The 25,976-nt window shown below is 35.1% G+C and overlaps 3 protein-coding genes across 4 annotated transcripts in view; 2 read left to right on the forward strand and 1 right to left on the reverse strand.

The window, feature by feature from the left end:
- Positions 1-1,607: 1,607 nt before the first annotated feature.
- LOC128989671 (protein IWS1 homolog) lies at positions 1,608-15,107 on the forward strand. The gene is made up of 2 exons (XM_054411644.1): positions 1,608-1,710; positions 8,762-15,107. Exon 2 carries the CDS (start codon positions 8,886-8,888, stop codon positions 12,132-12,134), a length of 3,249 nt encoding a protein of 1,082 aa, XP_054267619.1. The 5' UTR covers positions 1,608-1,710; positions 8,762-8,885; the 3' UTR covers positions 12,135-15,107.
- A 1,149-nt stretch (positions 15,108-16,256) lies between these two features.
- On the forward strand, positions 16,257-25,043 carry LOC128990135 (uncharacterized). Its single transcript, XM_054412399.1, has 2 exons — positions 16,257-16,321; positions 22,295-25,043. The coding sequence occupies exon 2, from the start codon at positions 22,401-22,403 to the stop codon at positions 23,397-23,399; it is 999 nt and encodes a 332-aa protein (XP_054268374.1). The 5' UTR covers positions 16,257-16,321; positions 22,295-22,400; the 3' UTR covers positions 23,400-25,043.
- LOC128990134 (synaptotagmin-12-like) overlaps positions 24,691-25,976 on the reverse strand; it is a 42,875-nt gene continuing 41,589 nt past the window's right edge. For both annotated transcript variants that reach the window (XM_054412397.1, XM_054412398.1), the window contains exon 9: positions 24,691-24,873. In XM_054412397.1, the coding sequence (XP_054268372.1) occupies positions 24,700-24,873 (174 nt within the window). In that variant the 3' untranslated portion in view covers positions 24,691-24,699. The remainder of the gene's footprint in view (positions 24,874-25,976) is intronic.

Raw genomic sequence — 25,976 nt, forward strand, 5'->3', positions numbered from 1 at the left:
ATAAGGAACTTTCATTTAGCATACCATTGCACATGCTGTTGGTATTTACAGAGGATTACTAACGTGTGGTGGTGGTGGCTAACGTGAGGCAAAAGCTTTCACAAACGAAAATGCTGTCTACAGTGCAGACGCCACTCAAGTTATTTACAAATTACACGCTTGTTTTGGAGAGTACCACACATTACCGTATCTGACACATCTAAATTTGCTAACAATGATTGAAAAAGATACAAAAGTTCATTTTTTATTCAAAACATGGGACTACACGAGTACCCATCACTTCCATAGACAACTTTTTAATCGTGGACTATTAAAGACATCAAGTCAAATTGAAAAGTCGCGCTATATAGTCGTTGGTTTTCAAACCGTGCGAAGGAGTTGTTTAAGATAGAACTAGAGGAACTATATTGTGAAATTTCGAAATTTCGTGTTTTAAATGTTCCGTGTCCCGTGTTGTATTTTATGTAAATTATTTGATGTTTTTGACGTAAAGCTCCAACGATGTTGCAGTGCAACGAAACATGTTAGCTTTGATCAACATTTTTTGAAATAGAAAACGAAATTTTGGACTACTGACCTTATGTAAGCCTACAAAGTCATTATCCGTAGTCAAGGGGCTATCAGAATGAATAATATGAATACTGTAATTTATCTATAACTTGTGTTTTTGCAGCATGTAATCAACTTTATTGACGTATCCAAATGCATGTACATGTCTAACGGAATAAAATATTGATTCTTGAATGCAAGACGCATGTTGTAAGCGGCAAGATTCGTGCAACGCTGTATGCAATTTTTGCACGGGAACGCGCCAAGGCGCCACCACGTCAACCCGCCACCAAGTCAACCCGCCATCAAAAAGAAGAAGAAGTTTGCCACTTTGAAGGCCGAGGCCCGGAGTTAAGGCTGGTTGTTCTAACTGACCTTATGTAAGCCTACAAAGTCATTATCCGTAGTCAAGGGGCTATCAGAATGAATAATATGAATACTGTAATTTATCTATAACTTGTGTTTTTGCAGCATGTAATCAACTTTATTGACGTATCCAAATGCATGTACATGTCTAACGGAATAAAATATTGATTCTTGAATGCAAGACGCATGTTGTAAGCGGCAAGATTCGTGCAACGCTGTATGCAATTTTTGCACGGGAACGCGCCAAGGCGCCACCACGTCAACCCGCCACCAAGTCAACCCGCCATCAAAAAGAAGAAGAAGTTTGCCACTTTGAAGGCCGAGGCCCGGAGTTAAGGCTGGTTGTTCTAACTGTTCACTATCATAAAATGCCAAAGTTGTCGACATGCACACAAAACAAAAATGTCAATAACCTCAGCTGTAAATGATTAACTACTGTTTCAAAGGTCAATTGTGACGATATACAATATTAATAGAAGTCAATGATTGAACACAACGTGAGGCATTTTTAATCGATGCCACATTCCCAGTTCTTAATCGATGCTACATTCCCAGTTCTGGTTTTCTTTGGTCTGTTTTCCACCAAGTATTTTCTGTTTTACTACTCTTGCCTGAACCTCACTTCGACTCGACTTCACTTCACTTCGTTTCGTAATTCGTTTCGTATTGTAATTGTCATGTCTGTGCTTTCAAGTGTAGTGCGTCTAAGTATTATCATTGACTATATTATATTATAGAAGAAGGAATTTTAACCATTTACTTTACTAGGAATTAGGAATTCCAGGACATTGTAAGGTATGCAATGGTATATATCTAGTAGTTTAATTCAATAGTTTATAACTGAAGTCATTATTTTCACAAATTACCATTATTTACAAACCGATACCGATAGAAGGCGCCTTTGTAAACATGGTAGATTGTAGATTCCGCAATGCCGGCAATGTCTCTGGTAGGCATATGAAGAAGATAAGTATCGAATCTATTACCTTGACTCCCTAGTCCCTACTCTATTCCGATCCAGATAATATAATATTAACTTACTTGAACAGAAGCTAAGTTAAAATCAAATTGCCACTTGTAAACTTAGTTGTAATTGTATCTAACTTATAACAACAAACCTGTTTTAAAATGTGTCTTCAAGACTGTCTTGTGTATAAATTTGTATGCTTAGTAAATGTTGGGTTGCCATATGGTAATTTAATTTGTAAAAAAAGAGGACATTTTAGCTGGCGGCCCCCACTTAAGGAAATAAAAGTGTAAGTTAGGCTACGGGCTAGCGAAGTTGTATACATAGCCTTACATAAGAAGAGCTACCATTAAGGTTATTGTTCAGTTTCCACAACTCACCTAAAACGCACTTAAAAACGTTTGTTTAAACTGTTCTTTGAAATCAATACTACAACTCGCTTAAATAACTTTTTTGTCGCCGAGGCTTCCTTACTCGCTAAAACAATTTAACTCGCTAAAACATCGAGACAACAGGGTAATTGTTATCAGCAATAATTCCTACTCACTAGGGGACAGAGTGGAAATCCGGGGTTTTGGGTGGGGGGAAAAAGTCGCTTAAACATCGAGACAAAAGGGTAATTCCATGGGAAGATGGGTAATTTGTACAATGAATATGGGATTTTTTTAATTATGCGGGATAAAGTACCTAAAACGGGATAAAAATCAAAATTAGTGGGGATAATATCCCCATTTTAGGGATTTTATGCACATATCAGGGATAAATGGCTAGTACCAACCTAAACAGATGTCGATGTGGCAATGACACGTCACTAGGTTTGTTGTCGCGTCGCTATTGGCCAATGCCACGTCACTTGGGTTGTTGACGCTTCGCTATTGGCCACTGGTTATGAGGTCAGCAAGGCAAAGAGTAATAATTTTCATCATACCACTGGTTTGTAGACTATGTAAAATAACCTCCAAAATACTTTATTTAGGCATGTGGGGAAGGGGAGATGGGGATTATGCGGGTTCGTGGCTGCATTAAGTGTTTTGAAGTTAGGTTAGATTAGTAAGGTAAAGTGCCTATAGGTTATAGTTGGCCGGGTTGTTTATTTATGTAAAATCTACAACGTTTTATCACTACCGTATTGGAACATTGGCTTAAACAACGAGGCTACGATTTCAAAAATGCTTGCATTTTTGAAATGGTACCGTTGTTTAAGCCAATGTTCCAATAGTGATAAAACGATGTAGATTTTACATAAATAAACAGCCCGGTCAACTATAACCTATACTTTAACTACACTAATCTTAACCTACCTTCAAAAAACTTAATGCAGCCAAGAACCCGCATAATGTCCGGCCCCCTTCACCACATGTCTTTTCATATTTGTTGTATAATGAGTTTATACAGCAAGTTTGGTTAGGGTTGGTTAGGGTTGGTTAGTTTAGAATAGTTTCAATACAAAATACAAATATGAATACTATTACAGCAAGTCTGCATAAGTTTAGTTACTTAACAACAGTTCTGCCATGGCCGCCTTAGAGGCCGTAAAGGCGGCCGTGGTTCTGCTGTATAGTTTCACTTTCAACCAGCGCTTGTCACTTCTGCTAAGTGGTTCGGGACGGTTGTGCTAAATGGTAAAAGTTTTTGCGCTGCAATTTGGTGTACTAATAGGGAGTTTGCGGGATCACATAGCTATTTTGGAGGGGATTGCTGGTAAATCCTGGGGGTTTTGCGGCTGATTCCTGGAGGTTTTGCGGGTGATTCCTGGGGTAATTAGCTGTAGTGCTTCGTCTTTGTTCGGTCAGTTTTCGGCGTTTTCGCCAGTTTTAGTAGTTTGTTCCGAGATGGCTGACGAAATCGAACCTCAGTGCGATTCTTGTCAAGTGAAGTTTTCGGACAGTGTGCGTAGATCGCGGACTGACATTGTCTTGTTTATGGTTAATCACGGTTTCCTGGGGTATTTACCTTTAGTGCTTCGTCTTCATTCGGTCAGTTTTTGCCAGTTTTAGTAGTTTGTTCCGAGATGGCTGACGTTAACGAACCTCAGTGCGACTCTTGTGAAGTGAAGTTTTTGTACAGTGTGCGTTGATCGCGGACTGACCTTGTTTTGTTTATGGTGAAGCACGGTGATGAGCCGGGAAAGTGCATCCACCATTTTTTCAAAGCTGCCGGCAAGCTTTACCCTCTACAGCGTTGATTGCGTCATTGACTCTTAGAAGGCATTGATTGCGTCATCAATTCTTAGGCATTGATTGCGTAGGTGCTGTTGTGTCCCGGAGCTCACATAACGTACTTCCTGAATTGTGAAACTGTGTAAAAAGGGTATTGAATGAAGTTTTGGACTTTATGGAGGGGCAGAAAAGGAATTAAAAACCATAAATGGAACAGAAAATATTAATTTTGTAAATTACGATATTAATATTCCCGGTCATAAATTAATTAGCCTATTAGGCTATAACTTAACAGAAACATAGTATGAGTCATAGGTACACATGGAAAAGAACTATGTCACTGGCCTGAAAGTAAACACTTTTTTATTAATAAATGAATGGAACTGTCAAAAAACTTCAAAAAACCAGTTGTTACGACTAACTTAAAAGTTAGACCTATTGACATTCGGGCCAGTGGTGTCATTCGTTTATGTTAATTAATCCATACCATTACTGTTCAATATTCGTGCTACAATGTCAATATCCAAATATGGTACGCGAAAGCATAATAAGTTATTCTTATCTTGCTTCAGTTTTATCACTTCTCACTAAAAATAACTTAACGAATACCTACCGTACAGTAGAACCTCGATAACAAATCACCCTTAATAACAAGGGTCATTTTCAAAACCCCTTGAAATTAGTTTAACTTACCCCTATGCCTAATCACATGTTATTGAAAACCTCGATAACAAGTCTATTTTATAATCCATAACTTATGAGAGTCTTGTATTTAAGGTTCTACTGTAACATAAACAAATTACTTTTTGTCTGCTAGACTCGGTTAGGTATTGGAAGTGAACACGATACCTTCGGACTTCGTACTGGCCGGCAGACGCTAATGGAAGGACTGGGAGCAATGAAACAGACGATAAACAATTAACTAAGAATGTCGTTGGCGACCGGAATTAATTTTGAACGTCAAAACCCGGTAATCTCCGTGGAAATCCGGGGATATTGCAACCCTAATGCTCAGGCCTATTCGAAGTGGACGATTAGCCTAAGTGAAAAATATTCCCAGAAACAATTTAGGCATAGTTTTTTTTTATAAGCAGAAGGATTGCAAACATTTTTTTAAAGTTAGCCTACTTTAGCTTGTTGCTCAAGGTTCTTAGGCTAGTTTGAGAGCTCAGCACTGCATCTCATACCTCATCATAGAGTAGGCTGTACATCATAATGACAGGGCCTTTGTTGTTTCTCCCTGCCTTTAGGATAATCTTCCTCCCTCCATAACAGTGCTCGATAGTACCGTAGCTTGTGTTTTGGCGGCATTAATAATAAATTATTTTGGAGAATTTGCCTTCGAACGCTGTTTTGTCCTACTTACCTAACTTAGAACTGTGTTGGCGCTTGCATGTTGACTTAAGTTAACACCATCACTGCTTACCTTAAGTGTTGGTATTTATTTACTATTTATACTATACAGTCCAACCTCGGTATAACGAATCTAAAGGGACCAAACTGAATATTCGTTACATAAAGGATTTTCGTTAAAACGAGGTTCGTTATATTCTGGTTAGGTTTGCAGGAATTTCGCTAAGTCGAGGTTCAGAACCAGTATCGGTCAATATATAGGTCGGGATTTGACCTCATTAGAACACAATTAAAGAAACCTAGGCTACAATACTTTATAGTAGGTACAGTGTTTACATTTGAAAGTAGAACCTTGATTATCCGGGGTACTAAAGGGGAGGGATCTTTAATATTGCGCAATCATGACATTTCTAGTCATTGGTACAGGTTGCAAACTATATTTTTAAAATCACAGCTTACTCTAACCTAACCCACCTAAAACCTAGCCAAACACTGTAGGCTATTGTATAGCAATAAACCACGTAAAGAACAAAACAAAACAGTAGAGAGTTTAGTAAGCTACTGCTCGTGATAGGCCGGTAGGCTACAGTATTGCTTTAAATCACAACAGAGGAATGTCGATACTGTAATAATCATCAACTACAGCATTGGTGTTGCCTTAGTTTAAACAATTGATTGAAAATAATAAAAATATTAGATAAGTCGTTTTAAAGTGTATAGGCCATAGCCAACTTAAAGATAAAAAAAACACTACTTGTAAAAGGAATGTTAAGATGCTCTTTGGTTTGTTCTTCTATTCTTTTTCTTTCTTAGGTTTCTCTTCATCCAAAAATTGTACAAGTCACCCTAGTTACATCACCCAATAACAGCTTACTAAACATTCCGTCGTCATCAGTCCTCAGTGAATGAAATCAGTTCTCTCTCAGTTGTTGTAACTGTTGTTAGCGGGTAGTGACAGCAGACAGAGATGTGTAGGCCTAAAGCCGCGTTTACACCGGAGTTTCAAACAAAAAGTTGCAAACTTTTATTGCAAACAGCAGTTGCAAACAGTAGTTTAAAATAATTGTTTGCAATTTTTATTTCATGATTTGTTTCCATTTTTCATGAAAATGTTTGAAATAATTTCGACCTTGATTATGACTCGCCTCGTTCTGGTTCCTCGGATCAGTCCTTCCGAGGATGTCAAGTGTCGAGGATGTTATTTTAGCCGCGGCGGCGTAAGTCGTGTTGTCAAAGCAATGTAGGCCGAGACGATGCTGGGTGAACATCGGTGATTGTATAAATCATCAAATTAGAATTATTATTCATTTTTAAAGATTACAAGGACTTAATTAGGCCTATAACCCTTTTAATTCACATGAGACGTTATTGTTCTTTTTTAAATTAGACGACCTTGTCATTTGAGGTTAGTGTTAATTCATTGACAGTCAAACATAATTTTTCCGATTAATTTAACACTGAGTCGAGACACAGGGTGGTGCGAGTGATCACGCTAAATATGACATTCTCAAGTGGTTACAGAAACATTTTATCCAAATTGGACTCGTCAACATGTTACTTGAAATACCAATGGCTTTTAACTTTTAACAAATACAAAATGGAATTTAAATTACTAAATACTTTAAAAAATGTTAGTTTTATGTGGTAAGGGGTAATTGCCAAGTAAATTGGGGGGGGGGGGGGGGGTTAAATAGAAGGCAGCATGAAATAGAGAGAACTGCTCCTCTGGATTTGGGGGGATCAATAGATTATCTAAAACAAATATGAAAATAAGTTGTTAGGTATGTTATGTTATTCTATTCAAATAATAATTTTAGTACTAGTCAACTCAAGTCAGACGAACTCCAACTTGGTTGTGAGTTGAAATGTGTAGATTTTGATTTATGGCTCTGATGATTGGTTCGTGTTTAATACTAAGGTAGCCACTTAAAAAAGTTCAAGTCGCCTCTACTCAAGATAGCTAGTCAGCACAGGTCACACTTCCGAGTGATCACCCCAGGTCTGCTGATACTCAATCCTATAACTTAACGATGAGTTAACTCACACACAATACATTGCTTCCAGGCAAGGTTGTATCTGACTCTACTAACAAATCATTGATGAGTTTATACACTCAATTTGGCTCTAATCTTACTTCTTACTACAGTGGAACCTTGATAAGAAGACCCTCGATAACAAGTCACCCTTTATAACAAGTGTCATTTTCTAATACCCTTGAATTTTATCTTACCCCTAATCACATGTTATTGTAAACCTCGATAAGAAGTCGACCTTGATAACAAGTCTTATTTAATAATCCCCACGAGAGTCTTCTTATCGAGGTTCTACTGTAATATTATAAATGTGAAAGTTTGTGTAATTGTTGTTTGTTTGAAGTTCAATCACGCATTAATTACTCAACGGATTGGGCATGATGATAGCTCACATTCCCGATTAACATATAGGCATATTCTTAAAAATCCTTTCGGGCTCCGCCCCAGTCGCTCTGGAGTTTCGCATGTTAACCTTATGAGTACTCATATTTAAATTTAATTAAAGAATTTAGTCAGCTGTTTCGACTAAAAAGGTTGGTTCTATGATATGCAAAAGCATTAAAAGTTATAAGATTTGCCAACAGGGTGCAGCACCATTATTTTTTAATTTACGAAACCAGCTAATTTGACTAAGCAGCAACAAAAAAACTGTGATACGCAATGAGAACTGTCTGTTTACAGTTATGTTTATGTTTTTAATTTCACGAATAGTTTATCATATTTTGTGAATCTTTAATAATTTGTTATTTTCTATTGTTTGGGTGAAGTAGTAGAACATTATGGCTATGGTAAATGTGTAATACTTTAGTATACCGTAAATTTAAAGAAACAAATTTGATTATACTGTGTCCTCCCCCATTGCAAACGCAAAGCTTGAGTATAACCATAGAAAAATAGAATAAATATAGACTGTCAAAGGATGGTTCCGGCGCCCACTGCTAGGAGTGCCGTGTAGTTATGCTGCAGGCGAGGAGCGCAAGAGCCGTATGCTACCAGCAGACGCTGCAGCGGTGTGCGCCGTAACTACACAGCACTCCTGGCGGTGGGCGCTGGAACCTATGCTAACCGCAGCACTGCTGACGGTCTATTTATTCTTTTTGTCTAGATGGTATAACTGTACCAAGCATTTTATACTTATATGCCAATCATGTTCGAAGGACAAGTACTCTGCTAGTTAGTAATAATACTAACAAGTATTCCAAACTATTACTTTTCATTTGTTGTATCCCACCTCTCCATCATCTATGATGTTGTTTATTTCTGTTACTGTTCAATCATTAAGCCTAGACATTCGCTTTAATACTTTTACTAACATAATTTATTTTTTGTTTCAGGTCTTAAAGAAGATACCAGTATAAATAATGTATTAGAAAAAAGTTGTGTTATTGGAAATGACTAAGCCTAAGTAAAAGGTTTTTGATTTTTGTAAACTAAGGAAGTATATTTTTTGCCAAAACTATGGCACGCAAACAAAGTAAACCCGCTAAAACGACTAAAAAAGATTCTTCTGTTGGTGTAAATGCAAAGAAAGGCGGTAAAATTACTAAAAAGGTAGCAGAAAGCAAAACGAAGAAAAAAGTTGAATCCCAGCTCAAACTAACTGTGAAGACACAAAAAAGGCAAACTAAACCTGCTGCAAGTTCTCCTGCCAATTCAGGTAGAAGAAGTAGCCGCACTAACAATGATAGTACCAGGAATTCTTTGACATCTAATGCTCAGCGTTCAAGCCCTAATAAAAAATCTACTTCCAAGACAAAAATCCCTTCAAGAGCTAACAACGCACAATCTACCAGCAAGCGTAAATCCAATTCCACAGAACAAACAAAATCTAAAAAACAAGTGGTGGCTAAAAAGGCTAACGAGTCTCCAGTTAAAACATCACCAGCAGTTAAGAAAAAGCCTGTAAATGAAACTAATGGTAGAGGTAACAAAAGGAGTTATGCTCAATCAATAAGCAGCAGTAACACAGAAGTAAACAATGAGGCTAAAAGAAGGAAGACTGATGATTTAAAAAATATTACTTTGACTTCACGAAGAAATAGGAATATCAAACCAACAGTCAAGGGTTCCGAGTGGAAAAAAACAATCTTGCAAAAGAAAGCAATTGGTGCCAAACAAGAAAAACCTAGCATAAAAGTTAAGAAAACAACTGTGAAAAATAAATCACCCAAGCAAAATAAGAAATCGGTTTCTCCTAAATCGATTACTAAGTCAAAAGCTGCAGGCAAAACATTAGCAAAATCACCAAAAAGTCAGATTGGAGTCAAAACGCCGACTGAAAAGAAAAAAGCTGTATCACCACCTAAGAAGAAAGTCAAATCTACTGTTGAAAAAAATACTGTTTCAAGTAAATCTCCATTGGTGCGTAATTCATCAAGAAAATCTTCTTCCAAACCAAAAGAAGACATCAATTCTCCCAAAGCCAACACCTTGGCGACATCCATAAAGAATAAATTCAATTCTTGTATTTCAAAGAAAAGAAGTTCAAGCGGTGCTGGGATACAAGAAAATGTGTTAGTTGCTCAAGGTATTTTAGACGATATTCTTTCTTCAGTTGGCATTCCCAAGGACTCATCAGATTTAGACAAAGCTGTCTGTAGTGAAGATGTCAACTTGATCACATCCAAATCACAGACTACATTATTAAAAATGGATAAAGAAGAAACTGACCCATCGTCTCAAACATTTATCACTCCTGTAAGTGAATGTGTTAATATGGATACTGAACAGGAAAAGAAAATCATGGATGGTAAAACTAATGATAAAATTTGCATTGAAACCACAACACCCGCAGACAAACCCACAGACAATGAAAATGATTTAGACGAGAACCTAGAAGAAGAAATGGAATTGCGCTTATCAGATACATCAGTAACATCTGTAAATGAAAATGACACTGCCTCATCTGAACAAAGTCCCAGCATTAGCACAAATACTGGAAATGAAGTAAAAATAAACAGTAACAGCAAGTGTGTTAATGAAGTAAAAAGTAGTCTAGATTCTGACAATAAAGTTAAATTGGAAGTAACACAAGAACACTCTGACTGCCAAAATAAATTGACATCACAGGAAAATGACCATAATCTTGATCCACTTGTTGACCTAAAGAAATCCACTTCTTCATCTCAATTAAAAAATAACACAAAAGGTGTTTTGCAAGAAGGTATTGTAGTTAAGGACATTTCCCATTCTAGCAATAAAAAAGTTGATCTTGCAAATGCTGTAATAGTGGATAAAACTGTAGATAATGTTAAAGAAAAGAGTAAAGATTCCTCAAGCAAGAAAAGAGAAGATATAGAACCCAATGAACAAAGTACGAATGGGAATACTGACTCAGCAATAAAATCTAATACTATTCAAGAGATTTCGACTTTGAAAGAAAATCAAGAGGGTTCATTAGGTCTGGACTGCAAGAAAAACACAGCAAATGATCATATTGTTGCTGAATGTAAGGTTATTAAAGAATCATCAGCACACCAATCACTACAAGATCATGATGTAACCAATGGAAAATACCCTAATTTTGACAAGATTGACGAAAACAAAATAGCCAAGAGCAGTTTATCACCAAGCAAGGTTGATTCCTCCTGTGTTATCAAGCCAGAAAATAAATTATCCAATACAAAACCTCCATCAACTCAGCCTTTAAATGGTGAACACAAAACTGTAGACCAGAGTAGAGATAAAATCATTCCTTGTGATACAAGTTTGAAAAAACCACATGAGATAACTACAAATGGAATAAACAAACAAAAATTGAAATCATCAGTAAATGACCCGCACTTATTACAGATATCCGAGGATAAAGAAGAACAAAAACACCTTGAAATCGTGCAGAACGAAATCACAAAAGGTTGTCAGAGCTTGGCAAGTGAAAAAAGCGATGTGATAGAAGTTAAAGAAGATTCTGCTGATACCGTTAGTAAGCGAAGCTTGGACTCTGTTGAAGTTGTGAAAGTCAGTTCTACAACTGAAAATGTAGAATCTCAGGCTTTAGAAGAAAAAAAACAAACTTTAGTTTCAGAATCAGTAGAATCAAAGCGTGAAAATTGCAGTTCTACCGGCATAACACAAGAATTTGATACAATTTTGAAAGTCAGTAATACATCGAACATTGTAGAATCTCATGCCTTGGAGGTTAAAAGTGAAACTTCACTTTCAGAATCAGTTGACTCAAAGCTTGAGAATGGCAGCTCTACTGGCATAACACAAGAATTTGACACAATAACGATAGAAGAACCAACTAATTCTAGTGATGAGCATCGTTCTAAGGAAGAACAGTTGAACACAGAAGAACCAAGAGAAAACCTAAAACATGAAATCTCTACCATTGTAACTGAAAGTAAAGATTCTTCAGTCAGTCCAATCAAAACTATTGCTTGTGGAAAAAATAATATTGAGAACCAACTGGAAAACTGTTGCCCCAAAGAAAAACCGATAAGTACAAACGTTGAACTGCCAGCAGACAATATTACGAATGAAGAAAAAAATGGAGGAATACTAAAGGTTGAAGAGACCTGCCAAGAAGAAAATGCTCAAAATTCTATTGTTGGAACAAATGGAGAAACACTGAATCATAGTTCTGACACTCTCAGCAACAAAATGAGTGTTGATGAAGAATATTCTAGCATGGAAATTGAATGTGGAGGAAAGGAACGTTTGACAACTGCTCCTTCTAGTATGGAAGTTGACGTTGATTTGAGTTAGACTTTTAAGATTAATATACATTCTGTAATATTTGTGAAGCTAGGAATAGTGTAGATTTTTTTTCTCTTACTAGCTGCAATGTTTGATTGTGTGTCAAAAGAAAGTTTATTTTAACATTAGATCTAAGAAATTTTTATATAGGATAGTTTTTTTTAATGGAATGAAAGTTTTATTTACTGTTTTACTGTCCACATAGTAGGTATACTCCTCATTTAAAAGGGGAAATATATTTAGAGAGATCTCAAATTTGTTGGAGGTTCTGACTTTAAAAATATCTTCACTAAGGAAAAATTAAAGTTAACAGAGGGTAATTTAAGTGAGTTAATGCTTATTTAATGTAAGTGGGGTAACTTTGCTGGAACATCAGGTAACTAAAAGAAGCGAGGCTTGCTTCCCACTATCTCACATAAACTAGGGCTTAACAATGTTTTTATACAGGAGCAGAATAAAAAGTATTGAACCTCTGTGTCTATATAAAAAAATAAATGGTATATAAAAGTGCAATAATGTTTACTTTTAAAATTACTGAGAAATAACTACCTACCTATGGCATCAGCTCATACAGTTATACAAACTGAGATATTTAGTATAAACCATTAGAACCGTATAAATAATTATAAATAATAACAATTAAAGAGTCCAAGGGAAAAACGGGCTAACCCTAAAAAAATGCAAAATTTAGTTATGAACGGTTTTAAATAGATCTTTTAAATCTAAACAGTTTGCAATAATGAAAATTGACAAAAAAAGGCTCCTAGTAAGAGTAAATCATCTTTGAAATAAACCATCCAGAGGAAGAACGGGGCAACCCACAATGAGTGTAGGCAAGAACGGGGCAACCCTCAAGCCGCGCATGCGCTTATGGTTTGTTTACTTCAGTGGTGCTCGTTTCATGAACCAACAGGAAATTTGGGTTAGCCCGTTTTTGACAAGGAAATTACTTAGTTAGAGTGTTTAACTGTATCATTCTCTGTAACCCAACCGATTTAGAACTATTTCAATCAAAAATTATTAAAATACATAACATTTACTTCAAAAATCCTTCATAAAAAAACAATTAATAAAGCAATGGGCTGGCGGGTATATCCTTGAAAAACTTTTTGCTCCCCTGGAAAATTTACTTTTGTGGGGTTAGCATGTTTTTCCCTTGGACTCTTCAATTAGTACAAACAATATGTTAATTTACTATAAGTATTTCATTTTAGATGGGTGACAGAAATTCCTTATTATCCTTGTTTTTCTGGTTGTAGTGAGACATAATAGCTTTTTGAATTTGTTTTTGATTGTAAGGGCCTATGTGTACAAATAAGTACTATGATATTGTGTACATAGATTAGTCTAAGTTCAATTATTACTCAGTAAGTCTGTATTAGAATCATACTAAATATGTTCCATCGCTAAAATTGTTTTCTTTTATTGACAATATTAATTCAGAAGCATCCGTCTTAAAAATATAAAAAAAGAAAATCAGGTGCAGAATCTGCAGTGTCCCATAAATGGATAAAGGACTTTTTTTTGGAAAGCGGTAGGGTTGAAATCTGCATACCATGAGCTGACAGACTAAAAAAAGGTTTCATAAGAGTGATATATCGTCCCAATAAAGGACTTTTTCAAGTAGATTGATAAAATTATCAGTGTTATGTTATGTGGACTGTTTGTATATATATTGGCTCCTGGACTTATTTTTCCCAAATAGGCTAGGAGATCTCCACCTCTTTCCAAAATTCCCTCAGCCAAACAGCTTCCTTTCATATTAATTAGATGGTGCTCTCTTTCACCTGTCCACTAATCCATCAATAAATTTCTTTTAAAAATGCATGTATCTGTTTAGAAAATAATCTCTTTCTGCAATTTACAACTATTTTTTTTTACAAAGAATATCTAATTTTTTCCAACTTAAAGTTTACAACGAAGGGTTGTCTAATCTTTACTAGGAGTTGTGTAGTTCATACTGGATATTTATTTTGGATAGGTTTTACTAAAGCGATCACAATAGAATAAGGTAGACTATACTTTCGTTAAACCAGCTAAATCATGCAAGCATTTAGGTTTAAAAAGCACAGACAGAGTATGATATTGATCCAATATTTGGACAACTACTGTTCTGCATCCGTGGGTTTTCATTCTTACAAGGTTTTTTTTATCAAGGATTATATTTATGTTTTTTATATATATTTTAAAGCAGTTATGTAGTTGTTAGTATTGTAGTTAATTTATTTCAATGCCAACTTTCTTTAAATTTACTCAAGACAGTAGTTTTGATATGGAATATGTTGCATGCACAAAATAGAATGCTATTATCAATATTAATACCAACTTATTTGTATCAGTGGTTTTCTGTTTTAGTAAACTATTTAATTTTACATTTTTATATCTAGACGATAAACAATCTTGCTGTTGTATTTTTATTGTCTTAGTTAAAAATGCATTGCTTTTAACCAGTTTAAATGGAAGGGATTTTGTTATTTAAAGATTGTTTAACCACATGAGCAATTGAATTATTTATTTGATTAATATTTTAAAATATTACATTACTATACTGGTAATCCTCTAATTATACAGGTTGGTTTGATATTACAGTCATTCAGGCCAACTTTGACCCCTTCACACAGGTTTTCGCTGCATATTAATAGCTATTAATTACTTATTATATTTTATATTACACTTTACTGTTCCAGAGATTTTTGTATTTACTAAATACAGACAGTAGTTTTAGTTTGTGATAAATTATAAGTTTTTGTGAACTATTTTAATGACATTGAATAAACTACCTCTGAAAAGAAATACTTTCCTGTGAAAACTGATGCATTTATCATGTCACTGTAGCAGTTGAGATGAATCGTAGGGATGTTGATTATGATCTTATCGGTTACATTCATGTACTAGTTCCTGTGTATTACTTAAGTGATTTTCCAACTAAATGTCTGATGTGAAGAATGTCTTTTTATTATTCAATAAACATACGGATCATAATATCGAGAGTTTTTATTTTATTTTTCCTTTTTATAAGCTGAATCAACAACTTTAGAGTTAAATACCAATCCCTGTATACCTATTTTGCCATCTTAAGTGTTTGAGTTGTCTATATTGGTTAACATTCAAAGTTATGTTTAGTTATTTTCATATTAAATCCATTAAATTATTAATAAGTTAACCATGTGCAATTATTAGCCATGACAGATTTAAAACAAAAATGCATCGGAATGAATGTGAGTGAATCCAAAATAACAGGAGGAAATACTTTTCATATTTTACAAATTTTAGAATCATTCGCTTAACCCTTCCCGGACGGGTGACGGATATTTCCGCCTAAGTCTTTGGCGATAAAGGGCGGGTTGCGGATAAATCCGCTTATGGTTTTTGATGTTCCGGACGGGAAACGGATACACCCGCCTTCTCTTCAGACAGACCGGCAGGTGCTTGAGCAGTAACCAGATGTTTCGCAGTACCAAGGCGCCACTTTTATTTATTGTTTACATATATTGTTCATTTTTTATTGCCTAATGTTGTCATGGTCATATCTTCAAAGGCGGTTGGCGGATATATCCGCGGACGAGTAGCGATTTTATGTATACGTGTATAGCAAAACACAAATAAGGAAAATTAGTTTTTATTTTTTCCTATAATTTTTCCCCATTCTATTTCGCCTGTCCGGGAAGGGTTAATATATTTAAAGAGACAGTAACATCATTTGTGTAGTGCATAACACATTTTATGCTGTATAAGAATACCGGGTGAGTGAAGAATAAAGTGGGATAATCTTGTGACATTACTAGGTGTAATTTAATCCAAATTTGATTAATGGATGAGTTTAGAAGCAAGATGCAAGATCAGCTGGTTTTTAGGAAGAATAATTCATCAAACGACCAATGATCAAGGACAGCCATTGTGGACGATCGATACTATAATATAAATAATTTGTATATTAATACTTAGGTGCAACCGACGGAGGGTTAAAAAACTCCTTATCAATCACTTGACCTTCCATTAAAATATAACCTCAAATTTAGTTTGGTAACCCACACCTGTGTTGAAGACTCCTGGAGTCGTAACAATCAGAGATCATATGGTCAGTTGGCCAGGTGTGTATCATATGTACAAGGTCACCTCCAGTCTTATAAACTGATGTTTCCAGCTTGCAGTACTTGTTGATCGTTGTATGCACATTGTTAACACCTGTTTCTAAGGTAAGAAAATAATAATGATTATAGAGTTAATTGTTGGGATATAGAACGAGTATTTCTTTGATTGTTTAGGAAGACATTTGAAGAAAGTTTTAAATATTGATTTGATATAATGTAACCTTTAATATTCTTTAATTTACTGTTATTGATTTACATTTAACACTTTTAATTACTAAAGCATGATTATGAATTTATAATACACTCATTACATAAAAAAGAGGTATTCTTTGTGTACATTTTTTGTCATCATCAGATATATAAATTTGTCCTGTTAAACATTTTACTGGTTAAACATTTGTTTTTATAAAAAGGCAACAGAGAAACTGATGAAGTAGAATATCAGGCTGATATAGGCCTAATGATGGCCCTATAGTTTTGAGGGTTATTTTCAAAACAGCTGAAAATACATGTTTTATCAGTGTTTTTGAGGATGGTAGGGTTAGAGTAAAATATCAAATTTCCACTACTGCATTGGAAGGGAGGAAGCTGGGAGGATAGCTTACCTTAAAAATTATAATTATATTAATAAATTAGCAGAGGACCCGTCCTTCGTCCGGGGTTGATGTATGTTTAATAAAAAGTTATTCATTATTAGAATAGAACGCGAAATCTACAGGAAGTGTCAAAAGTTATAATATAGATAGGTAGTAACTACCTCTGGATTAGAAAACATCATAACTAATCTATAAAGTAATATGATATTATGATTTAAATATGTGTGAAAATGCAAATGGTGTGAACAACATTTCTCTCAAAATGGCATAAATATACAATTAATTATCTCCTTGAGAAAAATTTCAATTTTTAAGGTGTGTGTGTCCTACTCTAAATACATTTTAAGTGTTCACAAATTTTAAAATGATTCAAGTAAATGTGACTTCATAATTTCACTATTTTTTACACCAAAATCTTTCAATACAATCATTCACATTAGGGAATTTTAAAATAATTAATTAGCGTTAGATACAGAAACAGATATATAATCAATAATCAATGAACCATCAAATATAAGAATAAATAAACATGTCACATGATTGTAGAGAATATTATATGCCTATTTATAAACCAGCTGTGGAATTGTGAATTAATGTGGTTTGACGGTTCAGCTTGTTTACATTTTAGTGGCATAGCAAATTGCAAACATTGTATGTGTTCTCATGGCAGCCATGGAGACCAATCAATATTTACTTTTAAAATCCTCACCTCAGAACTTTTAAAGCCAAAGGGGCAAAGCCCACGGTCACAGTAACGTAGCCAGGATTTCAAAATAGGGGGGGTCGACCGACCGGGGAGTCCAGGTAAAGGGGGGGTCCGGGAAAATTTTTAAAAATATAGACCCTAAAACGGTCTTTTTTAGCTCTCTTGGCATTGAAAATAATCAACCCCAACGTCAATACAGTATGATTATATAATTCTACATTTAATTTAACAAAAAATATTATATTTAAGACCTGAAGGGGGGGGTCCGGACCCCCAGGACCCCCCCCCTGGCTACGTCACTGACGGTCAGTATCGAAGTGTGAATAGTCCTATAAAGGTCCTTGGTATATGGTAGCTATATTTTTGTAAAATTTAAGCCCAGTCAGTTCAGTAGTTTATGTGCCTATTAGTAACAAACATACAGACATACACCACTAGATTTTTATAATATAATAGTATAGATAAACAATACAATATTTGATACGATGGTTATAGGTCTATTGATATGGGTAAGTTATATCGATACGCTCCCGTGTATCGATACAAAATATCAATATTTTTCCAGTCCTTGTATCGATATTAGTATCGATGATTTTTTATCATTTGATTTTATAGTGTTTACGCATTAGTTAATTGGGTAAAAATATTCACAATTATGCTTTTGTGCTCCAAGATGGTTTTATTGCTTAATAGTGTGGTGGCTTAGCAAAATGATCGTGACCTGATGGATTAAAGCTGCAGCTTTTGCACATTTCTTCCATACCCTAAATACAAACAATTTATGGGGGGGTGCCCGACTTTTAGGTCCGCCATCTTGAAATACGACGCCATCTTTGTTTTCCTTAGAGGAATTGAACTATTCATTGAAAATGTCCTAATGTCATCCAAAAGGACACATTTACGCCATTTTGTATATAACATGTTTTGTTTACAATTAAATTTGCTATAAAATGATATAAAAACCACTTCGATAACTTAAATAGTCTTGAAGATATAAACTGTTAAAGTTGAAAATTTGATATATTCCTCTACACTACATATATAGTTTTAGCTATATGTCACCCAAACGGTCAACGGTACGTGTCTGTTATTATGATATATTTTATTCGTAATTAAATTTATTTGCTACAAAATGAGATGAAAATCTCGAAATTAGCTTAAATAGTTCCGAAGATAGAAACCGTTAAAGTTATAAGTTTCTTTAATTTCTGTATGCAATAGGTCCGTGTTTCTTAAAAGTCCCCGCGCTTTGTTTTTTCTGCACGTATTGCGTCAGAAGACTGCAACTTCACACATCAATACTGGACCTAAAATAGTACTTTTTAAAGTACTTCTGGACTTTTTTCCCCCAAGGGGGTCGGCCCACAAGGAGTAAGTTGAAAATCTTAAATAAAAGCATAGGCCATGATGCATATCAAATTAAAGGGATTTACCTGTAGAACGCGTTACCACCAACTGCACTTTAAAAGTACATGTGGTTCAAAAGTTATACAATTTTATAGTTTTGCTTATTTATTTATTAATTAACGGTCAACACCATTTCATCTCATTGCATATATATGGATATAACATACGTAACGTAACTTAACAACAAGGGTTATACATAACCAACAAGCAAAAATGATTAACTAGAATAAATGTATAACAAACTTAACACGAATTGAATAAAAAAGATGTAAATAAATCTGGAATTCCATAAATTGATCGGTTTAAAGTGATAATATTTAGAAATTCTATCAACATGCATCAACATTTTAATAAATATGAAAGCAAACAAAAAATGCAATAACAAACCTGATCATAGGACCACTCTACTGTATAATGCACCAAGGATTATGAAAAACAAGCAAGCAGCTATTTCCTAAAAGTAATAAAACTTGAGGAGAAAAAGTCAAGATTTTTAGAAATACTGTTTCCCAAACGATGTAGTCTTGGTAGCGTGCTGTTGTAGGCATATGCTGTAGAATTATATACTCTTTCAAATAGGTCCTGGGATCGGGATGGTCTGGAGCAGTGAAATAAACCCTGCTCAGCAGCTCAGGAGAGTCAAGTTCTGTAATGTGAATCTTCCTCAGGAAAACCAGGTCAGCAATACGCCTTCGAGAACTCAAGTGGTTTAGCCGAAGATGCTGTCAAAGATCCTCAAATGGGTACATCCCTGAATGGGTATCCCAGACTAAGTCCTACGATTCTAAAAAAAAGATCTGCACTCTTTCGATGTCCTGTGAAAGACCAACTTGGGGAAAGAACAAAATGGAGACCATACAGGAGAACAATATTCCAACAAGGGGGTCACAGCCCACACAGAGAACCCATTTCTGGATAATATCAGAATGATACCAAGGGCTGAGTTTGCTTTCCTTGTTAATCTGTTAACTTGATCATCAGGGTTGAGAGATGATGTAAATGATACTCCTAGGTCGTTGACAGAGGTGGATCTAACAAGTGCGTTCCCATTTATTGAATGGTTAAAAAGAGTGATAATATTTAACAGTTGAGGTCCTGTTGAATGAAACTACCATGCAGTTGAATTAATTCAAAAGCATTCCATTTTGCATAAACCACATTGAAATTTCATTGATGTCCTGTTGGAGGCAATTTGATTCTGAGAAGAAATTTCTACATGATTTGCGTTTGGTCAGAGATACAATTGTTCGTAAAGCCCATTTTTGGAATTTAAATAGAAATTTAGTCTTTAAAATTTCATAGTTCCATATAGGTAGGCTATAGCATCCGCTAAATGAGGATATATTAGTCCGTAATATACGGATATTAGAACTTCGAAGGTAGATATGTTCTTTAAACTACGTAGAACAAAAATTCCAGAGCTGACTTTTCTTGAAACCTGCTTAATGTGATCTGAGAAATCAAGATGTTTATCTAGTGTCAGTCCCAGAAACCTTACACTGTTAGTTGGATGAACTGTTGTGTCGTCCAGAAGTAGGCTGAATCCATTAGAGAGTCTCTTTGAAATAGAAAAGTGCAAAAGTTGGGTTTTTTTGGCGTTGACCTCCAGAAAGTTTGAATCAAACCACTCAATTAAGTTACTGGCTTCCCAAAAGGTAGTGAGCTCCAAGCTTTCAATGTTGCGGCTGGAAATGGAGAGTGAGGTGTCATCAGAAAATAGTGTTGGTTTGGCGGTTGATATGCAAGATGGAAGGGTGTTAATGAAGAGCAGGAATAGGGTAGGTCCTAAAAAAGAGCCCTGAGGCACCCCTCTCAAAATGGTGGTCTTATCAGAGGAATAGGAGTGAATGAACCTGGTTGTCAAGAATCTTTGACAACGTCAGCCATATATTATTGAATATTGAAAATAAAATTGGTCCCAGTAGAGATCCTTGAGGTACACCAGAAGAAGCTTCAAACTTACAAGACTTCGCTCCAGCAAATTTCATGGTTAAAAAGTGATTCCACAAATCGTCCTCAAATCACACGAGTATGATTCAGTGATCCCCAATCCACCAAGCTTTGCCACGAGATAAGTGTGACTTACACGGTCGAAAGCCTTGGATAGGTCCAAATTGACAGAATCGTCCTTATGGTTGAGAGAAAAGGCTTGCATAATGTCAACCTGGTACAGAACCAAATTGGTCGAGGTAGATCGCCCTTTCTTGAAGCCATGTTGACAGGGCACGATGACATTGTTCAAAGAAAAAGAGAGTATATGAAGTAGAATTGCTGGAAATATCTTAGCCAATGCAGGTTGTACCACCACTGGACGATAATTTTTGACGGATGAGTCACCTTTCTTGAAAATTGGTAGCACATTACCATTTTTAAGACCCCGAGGGAACTTTCCAAGCTTCATTAAGATGAGATGAAATGGTGTTGGCCGTTAATTAATAAATAAATAAGCAAAACTATAAAATTGTATGACTTTTGAACCACATATCCTTTTAAAGTGCAGTTTGTGGTAACGCGTTCTACAGGTAAATCCCTTTAATTTGATATGCATCATGGCCTATGCTTTTATTTAAGATTTTCAACTTACTCCTTGTGGGCCGACCCCCTTGGGGGAAAAAAGTCAAGATGTACTTTAAAAAGTACTGTTTTAGGTCCAGTATTGATGTGTGAAGTTGCAGTCTTCTGACGCAATACGTGCAGAAAAAACAAAGCGCGGGGACTTTTGAAACACGGACCTATTGCATACAGAAATTAAAGAAACTTATAACTTTAACGGTTTCTATCTTCAGAACTATTTAAGTTGATTTAGAGATTTTCATCTTATTTTGTAGCAAATTTAATTACGAATAAAATATATCATAATAACAGATACGTACCGTTGACCGTTTGGGTGACATATAGCTAAAACTACATTTAGTGTAGAGGAATATATCAAATTTTCAACTTTAACAGTTTATATCTTCAAGACTATTTAAGTTATCGAAGTGGTTTTTATATCATTTTTTAGCAAATTTAATTGTGAACAAAACATGTTATATACAAAATGGCATAAATGTGTCCTTTTGGGTGATATTATGACATTTTCAATGAATAGTTCAATTCCTCTAAGGAAAACAAAGATGGCGTCGTATTTCAAGATGGCGGACCTAAAAGTCGGGCACCCCCCCATAAATTGTTTGTATTTAGGGTATGGAAGAAATGTGCAAAAGCTGCAGCTTTAATCCATCAGGTCACGATCCTTGCCGATATTGTCTCTAAGCCACCACACTATAAGAAGATCAACAATGATGCCATTTTAGGATTGTTTGTCGGAAGGTGTTTAGTGTAAATTCAGTATTCTTATCAAAGTTTGATAATTTATTTTTGTTTCAGGTAAACAAAAAACAATTACTGCAATTTCGATCCCTAGAACTGCGTTCAAAAAACTTTGTGAAAGGGAATACATCAGCCGAGAGAAGACAATATTTGATGAATAAGAATGAGTAGACGATGTGAATTGAAATTGATCGACGTGTTAAAAGAAGGCAATCTTGATATGGCTAAATCCAAATTTAATAGTGTTAGTGGTACAAAATCAGATACACCCATAGAAAGTAGGAGTTCAAGAACCAGGTTTGGTAATACGTCTACTTTGAAGAAAAAATATGATTCTGGAACTTTAAAGCAGCAAACAGAAATTACTTCGAAGAAGCGTAAGAAACTTAATGATGTGAGTGAATTACCAAGCAAGAAAATCTTTACCGGGAGTAACATTATCAAGAACCCAGTTAAGCCTGATAAAGAAATCAGCCAAAAAAAGAAAAGAAAGACTAAATCTCGCGAATCTTGCTGGGAAAACAAACTGACGGGAGCAAGACGTGTGAGCAAACGTCTATCAAATCTAAGAATATCTTTAAAGAAATTGGAATCATCTCTTGCTACATCTTTTGTCACAATTAAAACAAGGCAGCCAGTTGCTTTTAGTGCCAGAGGTAAAATGAAGCAAAATTATTGTGATTTAAAACCACCCAAAAAGAACAAGACTTCACAGTACAGAAATTTTCCGGAAACACAGTTTAATTTTGGAAAACTGGGCCATCCTAAGAGGCTACACCCAAAAATAACAACTGCTAGAAGACCTGAAACTTACACTGTTACTGTAAAATCTACTGCTTCAGCTTCACACTCCAGAAGAAATGACAAAAAGCAAGGAAACATAACGCATAACACATTTGATGAAGATTCGAATGACTCAGATGTAAATCTTCTAATCGAGAGGTGTGTTGAAGATATTCAAAATGATTTAAGTGAACCTGAATCCTACACTGAAGAAGACAAAAAAATATCTAAAGCATATCAATTGTTGAAATCCAAAGAGACGATTGAGGAAAACGAGGAGAAAGCTGCTCAAGATACAAAAGTTGAAACTCTGATTTGTGAACAAGTTGATGAATTAACTGATGATTCTACAATTCTCATTGGTGTAAATGTTGAGTAAAACGTAAATATCGAGCGTGAAACGCTTACTGAAAGTACAAGTAAGAATAACAGTGAATCCAAAACTGAATGTAAAAACATTCAGAACAATGAAATACCGGTAACACAAGATGAAACTTGTGTTTCAAATGAAATAACAACTACGGTAGAAGATCTGCCAATAATCGATTTGGAGCAAGACAACTGCCAAGGAAACATAGACGAAGTTGTTGATAACGCAAGTGGATCTAAAGTGGAATCTGGAGCCTCAAATGGAACTACTGCAGAAGATACCAAGGGTACAGCTGTTGGTAAAGATGACATTAGTGGATCAGCTGATTAACCATAAGCCTAGTACAAGGTACCTGTTTTGTTAGTATAAAAAGTACAATTTTCAGTATAGCTTGTAGTTAAGTTAGCAAAATCTGTAGTTTAAGAGCAGTTTAAAAGGCACAATCATAAATTAGTAAATTAATTCAACAATAAAGACAAAAAATAAATTGTATTTAACAGGTATGTTTAAGTGTGTATGTTTATTTTACGTCTGTGTGCTTAAAAAAATTCTGTGTGGTTAAAAATGCATTCATTTTCATTTCAAATTCATTTAGACTATCGCAACCGCCCGGCCAAGTCAGCTGACGGAGTGAGACGAATCAGCTTAGAGAGAAAGAGAGATAGAGGCAAATCTTATTTCTGCGAAAAATTCCAGTCTGACTATATTCTCTAAAAGCTTTTCCTTCTTATGGGGTATTCATTGGTATTTGTATTCATTGTAATCATGTTAAAATAAGCAAAGCAGCGTCAAAGAATTAGATGGATTTAATTTTGATTAAGTTTTAACTCAGAAGGGGGGGGGAAGGTAATATTAAAATCAACAAACGTGATAATTTATAAATAAATTCTTTTCATTGTGACAAAATAATTACAGTACAATATTACACTATATTCCCATATGAAGCTTACATTACATTTGAAAAATACAGTTACAATGTTTCAAACTACACAGATCTTGAATAAACAAAAATTTTGCAAAGTGTATTAAAATTCATGAATTATGGTCCTCAATATGTTAAGTTCAGTACCTGTCTACAACATCTGAATCTACGTCAACAGTTTCTACATAAATATAATATTTATAAATCGTCTAATCAGCACAAATTTGATTGTTTAAGGCCTCTTAGTAGATAGAAATGAGAAAGATTATTGTGGTACATCTACAACTGGGTACTTATAAAATAGATGTAAAATTTTTATTCACTTAAGTTTTAGAAAAATAAAATTACTAAACAAGTGGTCTTCTGGATTTGAGGGACATTTATTGTTTATTTGCTTCTGAGTGGATGCCACATGGCGATGGGTTTACGAAGGGAAGTTAACATTTGAGTCCAGTGAGTTAAAGCTTTGCCAGTTGACTGACTTCCTACAATGACGTGGCCGATGTTGAGAGCTCGGCCTTCTGACCCAGTCTCGGACACTGTCACTCGCAGTTGGATAGTCTACAACATAAGATACACAGGTCAACAAATGAGTATAGTGGGTTAAAGCTTTGTGAGTTGACTGACTTCTTACAATAACGTGGCCGATGTTGCGAGCTTGGCCCTTACTTTGGTTGTAGATTGTTGTTGTAACTCAATTTAAGTAAATTATTTTGAAGTTTTCAAACTCACCTAATGGTTTTTATTACTAAATTTAAAGTTCCAAACACAATTTACGTAAAAAATTAAGTTTATTTTGTTAGCAATAAATTCTGTTGCTCTGTCAATATATTTTCAGTGATGGGACACTTTTTGACTTTTGCTCTATGGAGGGTTGGGGGGTAAAGTAAACAATGATCTAAATTAAATGGTTTATATCACCTGTCCGTCAGTGATTTTATTGTAGTTTTAGGCGACCAGTTTAGGGATTCAAATCCCATCATCTGGCTGTTAAAAATATCATTTCACTCAAATTGAGGTCGTCGGTAAACACAAAAACACGCACATAAAACATGAAATACAAAAACACGGAAGGAAATTGTACAAATATTGGTAACTGGCCAGTACAAGACACTACGACGCGGCATGGGTAGATGCGTGGTCATGACTGAGGTGTCCTTGCTCCTCTCCCGTTATCTATGGAATGCCGGTGGTATTGTTGTCCTATTCTAATTGTGTTTCATGTTTTATGTGCATGTTTTTGTTTTTAATGACAACCTCAATTTGAGTGAAATAAAATTATTAATAGCCTGAGGATGGGATTTTAGTCCCGAAACTGGTCGCCTAAGACGACAATAGGACCACTGACGGACAGGTAATATAAACCATTTAATTCAATAGCATAATGAAAAATGATCTAAAATAGAAGTTAACACGAGAGAGTACTATTATAATGTGAAAGTTGATATTGAAAAAAAAAACATTCAAGTTAATTAGGTAAAATACTAAAATGACAGGTAGTAGATTCATAACCTTATGAAGGTAGAAAAAGGAAACAATGTTTTATTGTGGTAAAATTTGTGGAGATTTTGCTATTTTCATGTAAATTTACCTTGATTTGAAAATGTGAGGTTATACAAAATAAACTATAGAAATGGTTTTTAGTAATCAAGAAAAAATGTAAC

Source organism: Macrosteles quadrilineatus, unplaced genomic scaffold, assembly GCF_028750875.1.
Source record: "Macrosteles quadrilineatus isolate MER2022 unplaced genomic scaffold, UCM_ALF_1.0 Scaffold_3__2_contigs__length_128488019, whole genome shotgun sequence".
NCBI lineage: Eukaryota > Metazoa > Arthropoda > Insecta > Hemiptera > Cicadellidae > Macrosteles > Macrosteles quadrilineatus.

What these genes read in the sequence shown, in the direction of transcription:
- LOC128989671 (XM_054411644.1), top strand. Translation starts at nt 8,886, where the DNA reads ATGGCACGCAAACAAAGTAAACCCGCTAAAACGACTAAAAAAGATTCT.
- LOC128990135 (XM_054412399.1), top strand. Translation starts at nt 22,401, where the DNA reads ATGAGTAGACGATGTGAATTGAAATTGATCGACGTGTTAAAAGAAGGC.